Raw genomic sequence first — 16,290 nt, forward strand, 5'->3', positions numbered from 1 at the left:
TTATTTTTTCTTCTCTTTACGGTTAATGATGGATGATCTAGTTTGTGTGACATTAAATGGAGAGTGGATGTACTAAAATGATACATGTGTGAATGCTTATGAACGTAAGTAAAGCATTAAGTAAAGGCCTTAGACAACCTATGAAGAATGATGGTTGTTGAGAAAGACAAGATCTTAAAGGCATCGTTTACCAATGTTAAATCTGAGATGCATGGCCCTATGTATTATTAGTGTATGTGATATGAAGCCCTAAAAAAATTGCGCTTCAAAACGATCATGAAGTGCCTCAAGAAAAGAAAAATCTTTGAGCGAAAGTGAAAAGGCTTGCAAGGCTTGCATTGGTATAGAGTTATCAAGAATTCCATGCGTTCATCAATGCAACTGCATGGTCAAAGTATGTATGGAATAATGCTTATTCATGTATTTCTCCCTTTGGGCTTTTCTTTTCATGTATGCTGATAAATCCGCCTGACCTCTTGCAATCTGGTAAGAAAGAAAAGAGAATACAAGCACAAAGTACATGTAGATATATACAAAGGGAAAGTGAAGAAAAAGAAGTGGGTAGACGTCTAGGAAATAAATAAACTGTCAGAAATTTCAGTTTTCAAAGAAACCATATTCAATGCCTGTTTGTAACTAGACTGAAATGTTGACCTTTTTGCCTTGCATGAATACCTTTCACTCTGAATATGCAAATCACTGTTAAACCACCCTCGAATCTATTCTCTAAAGCAAAAAAAGCTTGGAAAGATTGAAGCAAATGTTTGTGTCTGTTTCTTAGTGACAAAATATTTCCCTGTTTTTTGTTTTTTTAATGTAAAAATACATGGAGACATGAATGGCCTTATTGTATAAATATCATTTCAAATAAAGGAAAAAGGGATTTAACACATACAAAACAATGTTTGGTTGCCATTGGTTAAACATAATACATTCCTAATTACATTAAACTGATTTCTGCATAACATAGCCAAAAAAAAGATTCTTGCATGTACCTGTATTAATTATAGTCCCGTCAATAAATTAGACCTGAAGATGAAAAGGGTTTTCTAAGCAAGGGTTGTACTATTGACTTTAATTCTTCAAGAAATAAAGTGTTTTACATTGTACCTGCATTTGCAAAGTGTGTTCATGACAAAATTGAAATTGACGATAATGAGTAATCGTCAAGGAATACAATATTATCTTTCCAAATGTGTAATCTGGATGTGCCTTGGTTTAAATGGAGTATTCCTATACTATGAAGAATGTTTACATAAGTAATTCAAGGAAACCCTGTTCATGGTATTTGTTTATCCTTTCTCCCACATACTTGCGCTCCAAAAATACCCCACGCTCTGTACCTCAAAACGAAGAAGAAAAAAAGGTGGAGAAAGGGGTTTATATTTCAACTGGAATTTCATAATCGTGCAGTTTGATTTGGGTTAGGCACACAGAGCTAGCTCTCTCACTTTCATACAGCTTACCCAGACAATCATTACCAGGAAAACTCCAAACTTTCTCCTTTGTGATGTCAGGTCAAGAACCTGAAAGGAATTGAAGCATTGCGAGGTCACATAATGAGCTCATTCAAAACACACCACACTCATAACTCTACACCCCCCCCCCCAACCATCCCTTCACAATCACATCATGTCACAATAGTTTGTTGCCCTTTATCTTTTTTTCCTTCTTCTTTCCAACTTGCTTTTATTGCTCTCAAATAAGCTCCTGAGCCACAGCAGCTTGTATTATCAAGAGGACATTTCATTGTTTGCCAGGAATAAAGCAGAATTAAACCCCAGAATCTTGTAGGCCTTTTGTCATGTAAATCGTGTGTTTTCTGAAGAAAGTAAACTACGTGTGGACAAAGAACTGTGTTTCTTACGTGTCTATATCCAAGCAGGCTCGCTTAATATGTCAAACCAGTGAATTAATGGTTGGTGTCAACTGCATTTTAAGTTTTCAGTGCATCCAAATAGTGCATTGAAGAAAAAGAGAATAAAATACATGTTTTGAAAAAGTTGCTATTTTCAACAAAGCAATTTCATCAGACCTTTGTATTGCTTGCGATGTTCAATTTCTGATAGAGAAGCTGAATTTTACTGTCAGGGACTGATTACAAAATTAGATTCATTTATAAGCATTTGCTTCTTCTCTCAAGTGCCTCGTAAAACTGTAACTGGTTATTCTAAATTGTGCATTTTGAAAACCTCACTTTTGACTTCAGGCAAACTTTGTGGTCATTAAACTCAACCATTGTGGAGGATAGATGAATTAAATGTGAATCAATTAACATTATGTATGTTTACTCACTCCATGGGAACAGCCATGATCAATTGAACAAAAGAACCATTTAAATGATTGTAAGATTATTGATATTTGTTATGATGTGAACAAAACATGAGAAGTGCATAGGCAAGAGCAAGAGAGAGAGAGAGAGAGAGAGAGAGAGAGAGAGAGAGAGAGAGAGAGGGGAGAGGTAAAGCGAGAAGGGGAGAGGTAGAGATAGAGGGAAATAGAGAGAGAGAGAAAGAGGGAAATATAGAGAAAAAGAGAGAATGTGTATGGGTGTGGAGATAGAGAGATAGTTTTGTTGAGTATGAAGAAAAGAGTAAGACAGAGAGGATTCAATTTCCTAGGGGATACAGACAGACAAAGTGCCAGATGACATAATCCGGAGCCTGGAAGCATTGTTTCTTGTAATGTAACACTTGTTTAATGAATTAAATGACATGACATGATACTTCCTTTAATCCTCACAGATTCTACAACATATGGCATCCTATACTCATCTACGATACAAACTAAACTAGTCCAATCATAACGACAGGAAGTAAAATTCTTGAGGTACAAATCAATCACATAGACACATAATCTTTAAAAAAGAAATCAAAATCCTAAGTCTAAATATACAATTCAACTTTGTCTTGCGTGAGAGCTGTGTTTTAAAAATATCTCCACAAAACATGAAGGAACACTAACAGGTCCTAAGCTCTTGATGGAGAATCATATGGTTAATCAAAAGTGCATTATGGTTATCAATCTATACAAATACCCCTTCTGTTGTTAATACAACAAATTATCAATTTCTACAGACAGGCATTACATACATGTAGTCAATAAAGCGTGTTTAAGCAGACATAAACTGCTCTCAATATTTTCAAGTTTTTTTTTGTTTCTCCTGAGGTAGTCTTGACAAGTCTTATTGTCGCAACAGCTTTGATTTCTATTAACATTAAACATCAACAATAACAAAGACAATGCAATGACTGGCGTAGGAAGGTTGCGTGTGCGTGTACAATCTACAGAATACAAAAAAGAGAGCAATTGTTACACACACTATTGACTATTCACTAACTTGGCAGCCCTCAAACGTTGTGTAAGAGCAGCCTGAAAGCCTGTTCAGAAAGAGGGTCGAAACAGATCAATGACTAATAAAAAACAATTACAATGTTAGGTGCTCATGAAATTGGGCATATAGTTGTGCAATACGTTAACATTTGGTCACAAGCCTCAAGTGCATATACATATACCTCTCGGTCCTAAGACAGTCCTAACACAAACATGGTAAATCAAACATGAAATTCAATTTCAAATTTCAATCAAGATTCTCTCCTGAAAGCTCCCATAGCTTGTTTTTAAATCATCAAAATGAAGTTAATACAATTAAGAATCACAGTCGTCACCATGACTTAATGAAGTATTAGTGCAAACATGATTGAAGGACAAACTTTTCCCAAGTACACCAATACAACGTTGAAGTCAGCCCAAATCAAACAAGTTACCCAGAGAAAGATGACATATTCTGGGAAATGGCGGCCCTGGCATAGAGATCTTTTAATTTTGATGAAATGGATACTGCACAGTTCTAATAATGGATTGCATTTTATTCTCAGTCTTTGGAAGCGGTTATTCGCAAAACACCACAAATTAACCACACTTTCCTCGGCTGAGAGTCAAGGATTTGATGTTTTCCTAGAATCCTCAAATGTATCATTTAACCAGGGGCAACAGGCATGTTCATCAAATTGAAATAATACCTATTATTTTGCGACTGTAAAGTGCAATTCACAAAGGGCTGCATGATTTGATTAATGTTTTTATGTTCCTTTTCCTCCGAAGACAAAAACATTACATTTATAATTAAGTGATGAAAAAAAAAAAAACATAATTAGAACAAAATTGATAAGAGGAGATTCAGACAAGGTATTGAAGCAGACTTATCGTGCTAGACATTAAAGCTTGGTGTCTATGCAGATAGGCTGTGATCACATGAGGAATATAAAGCATGCAGTATACTGTAATTCATCGAGTCACGATTATCACCTATTACATGTATAATTAGCAGTATAGCATGTTCCTATGGTGTAACCTGCCTGCCAACAAAGTGCATTCTATCTTGAGGTAGTATTTGATGCTTCATTATTTGATTTTCGTCTTGAGAGTGTCTGTACATCCTTTGTACATTCTCTTACAAGCTACGATGGTACATGTTGCATAAACATACATATTTACACACACAAAACAGATGACATATACAGCGTGATCAATAGGGGTCTTTTCTAAACATACAATCTATAATAGCAGTGACCTCTGATTGGCTTTGAATATTTAAGATAATTTAAATAAAACAGACATCATGTAAAGTCAAGAGGGGCAGTAAAATCTTCTTTTACTTTGCTGGTAAAGGGCAAGTTGATGTCTCTCACATACATATTCATATCATGTCAATAAATATCAGGAATAATAAATACACAGATTAAATGGAATTGTGCCATGATACATTACACTGCAGGCTTGCAAATTCATATCATAAATAAACTACCTTCCAAGTCTGAAGTATTTTTCAAATTCGGTGAAGAAAATAAACTTAACTCCTTGTACTCCACACATTTCATCCATCCCCCCCCCCCCCCTGCCCCACAATAACAAAAGTTATAGGGATATTGTACAAATGTATACCATCATGCTCCCATATTCTTCCCCTTTGCAGGCTTTATCAAATATATTAGTAATAACATTGATTTGGCTTCCAAAAACAGTTTACTTGCACCTGTAAGTTTACCTAAGAGACCTTGAATATTAAACCTATACATAAGATGATGAACATGCTACCCTGTACAATCTACCCTTAAGTTACCTCCTAATACATGTCAGTTCAAGTGATAGATTGGCACATGTCTCTGCTAAACATTAACTTTCAGGAACATGCTCCATCGGAAGTGAATACATAATAAACATTGTGTAGCTTTAATGTCAGAAGGGCATTAACCCTATGCAGTAGAATTGTATGGGTCAATGCCATTCTAGCTCATGGTAAATGACTAAAGAGGCTCCTAAAAGATGTAAGTATGAAATGCTATTGAAGATTGGAAAAGTGATTACAATGATTAAACTTGAGCATTCCTATATGTTCTTTGTTTGAAGAAAAAAATGCATGTACTTGCACTTTGACGGACTGGTTGCTTTCCATTAAATACAAGCTTACCTTGAGGTTAATAACCTCCCTGTCCAAAACAGTACGTTAGGCAGCCATATTGAAGAGTGTTAGAATAAATATGCACCTGCTGCTGAGATGAATGCAGTTGCGTGTTACTTTTGTCCGTTTCATTTTATTGACCTGCACCACATACATGTACTTCCATACTGCATCATTTCTTTCCCCAACAGAAGTTTACATTTTCCGCTTCATTTTCACGCCATGCTTGGCACTTTGAAAAAGCAAGGTGTGGTCAACAATGGAAACAATGCGTGTGCAATGTGCAGCATAACTTAATTTGAAAAGTGTGCGTAGGACTGCTGCTGGCATAAAGTCGTTGGTCTTTTCTTTTACTTATTGACACCGATGTAAGTTATTGACATGCCAAAGTGAGGTAGGAAAAAGAAGACAGATCGTGGGAAATTTTGAAGTGGTGGTCCCATGATGTTTATAAAGTCTTCAGAGAGTTGGTCTCCTGAGCTTAAAGTTGACTGACTGATCAGGACAGCTTATTTCCATCCTTTCTTCTTTAACTTGAAATAACTGTCTCTGACAAAATACTAAGTTTACATGATACAAAATGAATGCCCATGAGAATTTGCGATTCATCTTTATCTTCATCACCTAGACACACATTTTAACCAGTAACACTGTCAATCATAGACAATATTGCATGATATTAAAAAAGAAATTATACAAATTGGGTATTGTCACTATACAGACCGGATGTACATGTACAGTGTACACAGCCAGCACTATGGTATAAACTTGTAAGACATCACAGCATTATTAGATGCAATTGTATAGAATATTCACAGATCGCTATATCCAATAATACATGGATAAAAAAGAAATTCATAATAATGACATCTACATGTACGTGCGATTTCCTAGTCTTTGAGCTTTTAAACTGAAAGGTAAATGGCAAAAGTAATGAACGTTAAAATGACATGGTAACATGCTGGTCTAAATTTGCAAATATTCAGCCTATTATTTGTTTTCTTGTAAATTGAGCAATTCAAGTGATAAACTGGTCTAGGTACAGCAGATGGTGAGAAAATAAGGAATGAAAAGTAAGTTATGAATAGCTTGTCACAATTTTCTAGTAATGGCTTCAACAAAAAACACTTGGGAGGTAGGGCAGATGAAGGGTAGATATAGACAGAGAGAGAGAGAAAGAGAGAGAGAGAGGGAGGGGGAGAGAGGGGGGGGGGTTGCAGAACAGGTCTTCATTAAGAGGTTTCTTTATATAATCTATATTCCCTTCTTCTAACAGATGAAAGATAACTGATTTTACTCCAAATGGTATGGTATGTTCATAAGTCCACGATTGTTCTTTGGATATGAGTACGCTTACGAGCATTTGTTATGCCCAGCTTATTTTATTTACACTAAAATGTTTTTATTTTGAAGCTATGTTTTGGGAGGTTTACTGCCTCACGTGTGAACAAAGCTGAAGTATTTACCATTTAGATTTTCCTCCCAATCACACAAAGTTTATAAGTCTATGCTTTGGTCATAATACTGCCAAGGTAGGTTAAGAGCTACAGCGTCATAGACTAACTACACAATATCGGGTGTTGAGAGCCAGAAGGATGTTAGCTCTAAGTATAAAGATAGGAGCTAACATCCTTCTGACTCTCAGCAGACAATATTAGCATCTTCCTGAGAAGCAACTACAGCGGAGAAACATCTACCGCATAAATAAGATGAAAATCAGCAAGATTTGAATGCGATGCTGATATATGATGATAAAAACAAATGTACAAATATCTGATCAGCTAGATGAACTAATTAATATATATAACTCTAAGACGGCAGTTTCAGTGACTAGAGTTGACACTGTGAGAGACACATATACAGAACATACATGCTACATGTAGAGAGAACATGAAACAGGATATAAACAAGGTGTGTACGATACATGCATAAATAAAGTTGAGCATCTATTGCTGCCAACACATGACAGATGTGTTGGTTTGTGTCATTTTGTCTGGCTACAACTCACAATCACACACACAAACAAAATGATCAAATAGCAGCTGTGTAACTCCTGCAGTCGACGAGGGACATCTTGATTAAATTAAACACGTTAAGATTCAGATCCTGCTGTTTTATTGCATTGCTAGCAGATACTACTCATACATCCCCAGTAAAACAAGTTCTATCAGCCCCCCCCCCCCCCCCCCCAATAGTAACAATTGCCCCTTCCATTGCGTTTGATTTTCTTATGTACCCAGTAACACCGACTACAACATTTAGGAGGTAAAGAAATCATGTCTAATGCCATGCTTTTTCATTGGAACCCATGGGTGTCATGGCTTAGGCAATGTGTGAAATGCCTGGATAGTGGACCATAGATTCACCCTTCACATGAAATCCATTACTTCTTTTCAGTTGAAAGACGATCGCTAAATTCGCTACATATCTTTACTAAATAACACATTTAACTCCAGCAAACAGTTTGGTAAAGTTACGTGGCAGCATATCAAATATATGGATAAGTAAACACAAATGGCATTGTAAAGTCTTTCTAAAGTGACGGGGTAAGACTCATCCGTGGCAATAACTTATTTAAAGTATATTTACTGTTTGCATTATTCTGGTCCCTTCTGGAGTTAGCATGTGCATGATAAAACAGCGAAACCTCATCTGTGGTATACCTCACAATAACATCTTCATTCAGTGCAGGGGATAACACCATCAACTTTGTCACCATATCCAGCTCATGCCAAGTTTCTCTTGGCATTCTGTAACCTGTAAATAATTGAGCCTGTAAATAATCAAGCCGGTTTACAAAGACTCTTTCCAAAACTTTGAGAGACGATGTCCTAGACAATGTCATTTTGTGCGTACAAACTCAAAACATTTTAATTAAATGTAATTGAAACCCCCGCCCCATTTCTTACTCTCTGTCACAAGGGTCAAGGGTCAGAAATAGTTAACTCTCTTTTCCTACACAGTTTTCTCTATCTAATATCTCTACTTTGGCAGCATAAGGTATCATCTACAAATCTTGTCATATAGGAGGCTCCTCCATTCATCTACACACCTTATAATCTCTTTCCGATGCAGCATTTATAACCCATTCAACCTTCTATCCTGGTCTTACTTCAATCTAGATGTTGTATCCTTACTAACTCACATAAACCTCAAAGCTGGCGGAAAAAATTGAATCCTGAGGAACACAAATTATTTTACTGTATTTTTTATCTTAATCACACAAACTATTAACTGCAATGTCTACACACAAAAAATAAGTCTAACCATTGCTTTTCTTAACAGCAGAAAAGATCTATGTACAATTAAAAGGGTGGTTAAAAAATGAACAGAACATATAATCTCATGCAGCAAAGACATTGACGTAGGAGTTCGGCAACAAACGTAAAAAGCTTGCTTTTAGAATACACCATGTATGCAGTGTGACTTGGCAGAGTTCTTCCTTCAGGGTTATGGGTCACACTGATGTCAAAGCACAGTAATTCACAGACTGCCTATTTGTCTGCAAAGTCCTCACCATGTATGTCCTCTCAGACGGTGCACTATTTACAAACATTTGGAAAGCATCAATAACCATCCACATAATATAAATCACTCTCAGTTCATTCTAGAAAGGTGATGAGTTATGTCATTGTTCTTCTTTTTTCCAGTTGTCATCAAAAATATCTCCTCGGCGCAGAACTCTTTTTCGTTACCTTCAAGGATTTTCAAAGGACAGCCCATCCACAGGTAGAAGCAAAGCGCATGGATGCTCCGCAATTTTATCAAAGAGTTGAATGCACTTTCACCTGATGACATCGCTCACACACTGTCAACACATTTCAGAAATCACTTCTTGACCATGGGCTGGGATCTTTGACTGGCGGGACACGTTGAGAGCATTCCAGGTGCAGTAGGCCATCTCTCCTCCAAGTTTCCCACCATCTCCTTGTCTCCTTCATATTTCTTGGCGTCTTCAAGTTACAGCTTCAACCGCTGTATCCCAGTTGGCATTCAGCTTTGAGTTGTCCTAGATTGTTCTCACATGGCAACACAACACTCCCGCTGCATGATCACCCTGCGGGTAACATATCCAGTGTCTTCTAACACTCACACACAACGGCAGCGTCTGCATCGGCCACATGCCTACAACCCCTATAAGTTGGACTCCTTGGGAGGCGGAGACGGGGAATTCCTGTATAAAGCAATGTCTGTGCTCTCCGTGTTACCAGTGTTCTCAAAGCTTGTGCTATTGTGCATGGTCTGCATGATGAGAGGCGTTGGCGATACCGGATGGTGGCCATTCATGTGGCCATTCATGTGGCTGTGACTGAACTGTGCTATCCGCTCCTCTACACATCCTGCCGAGAGACGAGCTTCAGCATCCTGGTCCCAACACTCCTCAATCGTCTCACATAGTAACTCAAGACCCTACAACAACAAAAAGGAAGGGTGGAGATGTCAACAGTTGGTTCTTCTTCATGTCTATGACAATTGGATTTAGTATTTACAAGGTGCATTCTTGAAACCAGTCTATCAAAGCCACATGAAGGAAATGGACAAAGGTTTTCACTCTAGACAGATGGCCTTTCTAAACATGTTTTATGGCACAGAAATACATATGTGTCATTACTAAAGACAGGTGGCTTTAATAGTATAGTAAGGTGGCCACTAAGGCAGGTTTTCCTGTATTTCTGAATTAGTCTTACCAATGAAAGGGAAAAGTTGCTGAGACAGAAAGAATTACCTCCAGGTTGGATGCAAACAAAGAGAAGAGAAAGATAAAAAGGTACGGTATAATTAAAAGATGATCAAAAGTGAAAAGGGACAAGAAAGGTAGGTCATAGCATACCCTGTGCTTGAGCCAATGGTCACTGATGACAGGTCGTTTCCTCTTGACCACTACCCATTCCTGCATGTCCTCTAGTGATGTGCCTTGCCCAAGCTCTTCCTCAAAGGGCAATCTATACTCTGGAACTGGCCCTGAAACACATCACAAATAATACAAACATTGAACTTATCAACACCTCCTCTAAAACATTTCTTTCTTTAAAATATCACTTAGAATTTAGGATTCTCTCTTCGAACTCCAATATACTTTAATATTCAAAACTGAACAGCAGACTCACCTATTAAAAATGCTTATGGCTATTTTCTTTGATCATTGCTTTGTGCATCATATGCATATTTATCCCACTGACTTCATACAATGTAATGTACATTTTTTTTCATGTTATAGCTATTAACAATTTTGACTTATAATTTGGTTGGTGCATTATTCATCTCTAGAAGTGTACAATAATATGTGTTCCTAATACATGGAAATTATATTATTTCTATTGTAACACATGCAATATTATTGCAGAATCAATCATGACTTAATTGCCATAAAAGCCTTGAATTTCGTGAACAGACTTGCGGCGCTTGTGAGTGAAACAAAATCTAATTCATCCACCACACATTGGCCTTTCTGCATATAATATTTCCAAAGTCATATCCTTTACTGATATAGCTGAAAACTTAGAACAATCAAAACAAAATTATCTTTCAAAGCTTCCTGATTTCATGTTAAATATAATGTTGAAACATTTATGAATAGAAGGGAACCTGTCCCTCCCCCTTTTCTCTCTCTCTCTTGTTCTCTAAGAGGAAGTGGCTTACCATCTTGTACTGTGCATCTTGTTACAAGCTCCCACAGTACCAAGCCAAAGGCATACATGTCGATACGCAGAAAAGCATCTCGTTTGAACTGAATGGCTCCCTCTAGTACCTCTGGAGCCATGTAGCGTCTCGTTCCAACCTGTTCAGAGCAACAACAAAACACACCATAGATGAGACAATATCTACAAATGTATTTTTGTAACAGATCAGAGTAGTAGCAAGTTTATGCAAGATGAAAAATGAGCAGAATTGTTGGAGCTCATGTTCAATGATATTTGTTATCATCGTGTCAAGTTGTGATTGTTACAGCTAAAATACTTCCCTCACAAATATAACATGCCTTCTTAAAATGTAAATTTCTGGTATCCAACATCTGACTACATCTAGAAAGTCCATACATCTTGATTATTATCCTGATATGTTGTGATGTCGTATTTCATTACATCTTAATACATATCAACAAATTGAAATTTTACAAATATAAACAAAAACTTTGTATTTGTGCTCTTCTGCCAAGTACAGTACCTAACAGTATCTGGTTGCAGTTTATATAAAAGAAGATGGATGTCCATTACTTCAGAAGAGTTTTTTTCTAGTTGTACTTATTTCTCACCTGTCCATGAGTGTCTCCTGGATTCTTGCCAGCCTCAAACACACAGGCCAAGCCAAAGTCTGCAATGCAAGCTGTGGTGTTGTTCTTTATCAGCACATTCTTACTCTTGAAGTCCCTGTGAGCTACTGAATGCTTGACAAATGGTATAGCGGTGGTAGGTGGGATATCCTCGTGCAGGTAAGCCAAGCCCTTGGCCATGGAGAAAGCGATACCACACAGCTCCTTCCAGCTGATAACATTGGCTTTGAGGTAGTCACACAGAGATCCATGATGGTGGAACTCTGAGATGAGCCAGTACTCCACCTCCAATCCCTCTCCATGTTTCTCGGTCGCGATGAAATGGAGGAGGTTCTCATGGTGCATGTGAGGGAGGCTGTAGATCTCACGTTCGTTGGCCCAGGAGTTGCGATCCTGTATAGGGAACACCTTGACAGCCACGATGTCGTTGAGACAAGAGGCCTTCCAGACAGCACCGAAGCGGCCCCTGGCTTTGATCTCCAGGAGCTGGATGGGAGGTAGGCTGTTCATGGGTGATGGAGTTGGCTCCGTGGTCGGGATGGCAATCAGGGAATGGTAGCGGTGTCGTCTACACATCCAGTAAAGCATGATGATCACCAGAGCGATGGCAACGATCGGCACGATGGAATACAGGATGGTTTTGGTCAGCATCTCGTTCTTCTTCTTCTTCTCGTCTATATTGGATCCTGTCAATACAATCCCATATCATTCAACATTAAAATAGGCACATAAACAGCCTTCTCGCTTATTGATGTTAATAACATAGTAATTATTTATCAGGATCTATATTTATGGTGTAATCATAATTCTGTTAGGAAAAAATATTGCAGTAAAAAAAACAACTATATACCATGTTGGCAATTTGAAGGGATAAAAGTTGATTTGATCGGTTCTTTAGAAAACAATAAAGGCTATGGGTTAGCAATGAAGTACAATACTGACCTGTGACTGTTGTTTGTGTAACAGTGGGGGTAGGTTCTGGGGTTGGGAGGAAAGAAAAGTTCATGTTGCACAGGTTCCCCACACAGCAGCAGAAGAAGAGGTTTTGGTCAGCAGGACTAGAGCTCATACAGTAGTCCATGTCAAGACAGTCACCCTGATTCTGCCAGCAGCCTCGCATCATCACCTGCAGAGGAAAGATAAATAGGGACAGAGATGAGAATGGTATAGTGGAGAAGCGGGGAAAAACAGACACAAATCAGAATACGTTGCCCCTTAGACTTTTGAAAAGTAGCTGCAAATTGTTTTTAAAAGTATGAACTGTTATTATATTAATGGATGAAATCTGAACACAGTTTGATTTAACAGCAGCCCTCACAAATAAAAATAACATGTTTAATGTGGAAATGGGGGAAATGGGGGAGAAGAAGATAGAAAAATACAGTTGAAGGGAAAGAAAGGTTAGAAAAGAAAATAACATGGCAGAGATACAGAAAGACTGATACCCCTTTCAAACTGGCCTGATTTTCATCGGATGCATCCGGACGCATCCGATAAAACAGCCACTTTGAATGCTACAGAGGAGAAAAAGCTGATTAAATAGCCGATGAAAAGAAGAGAAATAGGCGACTAAATTCTCCTGCTCAAGAGCAGGAGAAATTCTCATTCTATCGGTGTGACACCGATGAAACAGCCACTGTGAATGCGTTCGGGAGAAAACAGCGATTAAATTGGTCTAATGTCGCAGTGTATGCGCGCTTTATCGTAATCAACTGTGTTTGTTAGCTTTTAGTTGAACATGCTGCATGCCAGCTAGATGGGGCGCGGGCTTAATAATTACATAATAATTCTTCACTTCCGGCAAGGGGTCGCCACAGCAAGTGAATTTCACCGGCGGTATGAAAGCTACAGCAGGGAAAACGGCGGTTTCACCTTTGTTTACATAAGGAAAATTCAATTGGTATTTTCATCGGTGTGACTGCGATAGAAACCAGTTTGAAAGCAGTATGAGAGACAAACGTTAACGAACAGAAATTGCTCTTCACAAGTCTAAAACCTGTATCAAGCTTACCTGATACAGCGGCGACTAATGTATGCAACTGGAATTCTATCCTCATACATGTACGGTATGTGCTATTATGCAAAATATGTGAGTTACATGTCTCATTCATCATAATGAGTTTGGGGGAAATACAATGAATAAATTCAATTTTCTTCTATTCTTCATAAATCAAAGGCTTTCACTCACCATGAAAACCTATACAGAACTGGACTGTATGTGAAAACCTGAACATGTGAACTTTAGAATGCATGTGTTTGTGTGGTATAAAGAGCTAAGAATTAATTGACGTGACACCAATAAGTTGGGGGTGGCGTAAAGAAGACATGGCTGCAAATGATTTGAAAGGACTGTTTGTCATTCATCCAAAGAGAAGGCAAAATAAAGAATCAGGGTTGTGTTACCACACTTGCTGTAGTAATAACACAATAGGAGCAAAAGATAACCCACAGATGAACCTCAAGAAGAGCAAGTTCACAGAGATGATGAGGTACCAAATTAAGACAAGCATCTCTTATCGCACGGAGACCTGACAAGGAGAAACAATGGTACCCCTTGGATGACTCTATCCTGCCTGTACAACACAAGAGAGGTGAAGCAGCTCAATGGATTATAACCAGGAGGCTGTGATTCATGCAGTAAGATTAAATGAAGAAGCTGTGGGTGTATCATGACTTAACAGCATCTAAGAGCACACATGGAGTATCTCTTTAAATAGCTTATGTTCCATGGCAGACCATGTCATCTTGCTTCAAATGTACCTTATTTAAAATAGATGGCCCTGAGTGATTTCTCAAGTTTCTTACAGAAGAGAAAAATAATTAAAGATTGGTTCCTGGAAATAGCAATTTCAGTTATGTATGAAGGTCTTTAATAGCTGAGCAACATTCCTCCATAAGCATTCGTATCAGCATAAGCAATACTGCAGTTCAAATTGTTCCATTCATACATGTACAATCCAACTCCAGTATTGCTTCACACAATCAAATATCAAAAATATGACAAATTCGTCACAGTGATTACTGTTTGTATCATGCTTACTACTTCACAGCAAAAGCTAAAAATTAGATATTTTGCTGACATTGTTCATATCTGCCACAAATACTGCTTAAATATTTGTTTACAAATAATTTTAAACATCACATTTTTAATTTGTTAATTGTACTAAGTAGCACACCTGTAAAATACAAATAAATGTTATTGATGATATGAGCTGAGCTACATGTATCTAGAGAGTAAAGGAGAGAAAGTATCCTTGAAACATTTTTAGGATACATGAGTAAGACGACTGCACAGCAGATGAGCGGCCACAGAAGAGGCAACTGCCAGGGAGAGTAAGAGAGGGTATGAATGAAAGGGAAAGGGAAAGGGATTTTGGTAAGGGAACGGGAAAGAATAAATAAAGAACTGAAAAGGAATAGGAGTCAAAACAGTGCTCCAGAATATACATGTACTCCATCAACAATTACTCCAGGCTTTTTACTTCATAAAATATAGATAGATGGTTGGTTCGTACGAACAATATAATTTCGTACGAATTTCCGTTTTTCCATCGACTTCCTGAATTTCCATTGTCTGAAAATCGTTTGTACGGCGTTCGTAGCAGTTCGTAATGGCATTTGTGACCGAGGCTTTAGGAAAAGAGTTAGTGTTAGTTTTGAGCATAGTGTTTGGTCTATGATTTGAGGTAAGAATTTGGTGAGTTTGGGACAAGCCTTCTGGCCGCCTGATAGTTTCAAGCCCTCGTGTAGGATATTGATCATGTGGCAATTGTTGCAGGAGCACGTGTCATACAAGTACAACCATCAAACAACACAAAATCTACCTCCAGCCCAGTACAGGTTTTCACTCACATCTACACCACCTCCAGAGGAAGTCTCGTTTTTCCAGAGGACGTAGCAGGATGGTATCTCAGCTTCCTTGTTGTCACACTCTTCGGTGGTGTTGCCACACTTGGTGCCATCTTTCTCACACTCCTGGCTGCTGTACAGGTGGCAGTGGGTACTACCCAGAGGCAGGTTCACACTGGCCCCTTCAACAAGGAGAACTGTAGGACAAATCACAAAGAAAAGGAGAAGGGGTTACTTAATGCAAAAATGAACATGAGCGGTGAGAGGTTTAGCTTTGAATAGCTTTAGAATAGCTCCAGATAACAAGACAAGAGCACTGGTTAAATAAAAGAAATCAATAAAGTCACAACAAATCACTGAGCACTATCAAATGTTCAGAATTCAGAAATGTGAAGGGCATTACACTTTACGTCATTATTTTTAAAAGTGCCACAGTCTTGCAGTGTCCTAGATCTGAACAAGCCTTTACGATGGGCCTAACATACAAGTGCATTGTTTAATTCTCTCTTTATGGATAGTTATTAATTATTACATCCTTTCAATGGCAAATCATGTAAAATGTGGGATGGACCCAAAGTATTGTGAGTGAAGCAAGGACATAATACATTTGGCTCAATGTCAGAGTCAGGGACATATGAGATGCTACAAATAAAAAAGATCAAGATTTTTTCCTCGTTCGTGTAAAATATATTAGGACCTCAAGTCATGT

At 38.0% G+C, this 16,290-nt stretch overlaps 1 protein-coding gene across 1 annotated transcript in view; it reads right to left on the reverse strand.

Annotated features, from left to right (window-relative positions):
* Positions 1 to 2,675: 2,675 nt before the first annotated feature.
* The window catches only part of LOC574893 (activin receptor type-2A), a 37,877-nt gene continuing 24,262 nt past the window's right edge, over positions 2,676 to 16,290 (reverse strand). Inside the window, exons 2-7 of the mRNA XM_030972667.1 lie at positions 15,585 to 15,778; positions 12,675 to 12,858; positions 11,715 to 12,418; positions 11,102 to 11,240; positions 10,293 to 10,423; positions 2,676 to 9,871 (exon numbers count right to left, since the gene is read on the reverse strand). Of these exons, the coding sequence (XP_030828527.1) occupies positions 9,596 to 9,871; positions 10,293 to 10,423; positions 11,102 to 11,240; positions 11,715 to 12,418; positions 12,675 to 12,858; positions 15,585 to 15,778 (1,628 nt within the window). The 3' untranslated portion in view covers positions 2,676 to 9,595. The remainder of the gene's footprint in view (positions 9,872 to 10,292; positions 10,424 to 11,101; positions 11,241 to 11,714; positions 12,419 to 12,674; positions 12,859 to 15,584; positions 15,779 to 16,290) is intronic.

Source organism: Strongylocentrotus purpuratus, unplaced genomic scaffold, assembly GCF_000002235.5.
Source record: "Strongylocentrotus purpuratus isolate Spur 01 unplaced genomic scaffold, Spur_5.0 spur5_scaffold_6, whole genome shotgun sequence".
In the NCBI taxonomy this organism is placed as follows: Eukaryota; Metazoa; Echinodermata; class Echinoidea; order Camarodonta; family Strongylocentrotidae; genus Strongylocentrotus; species Strongylocentrotus purpuratus.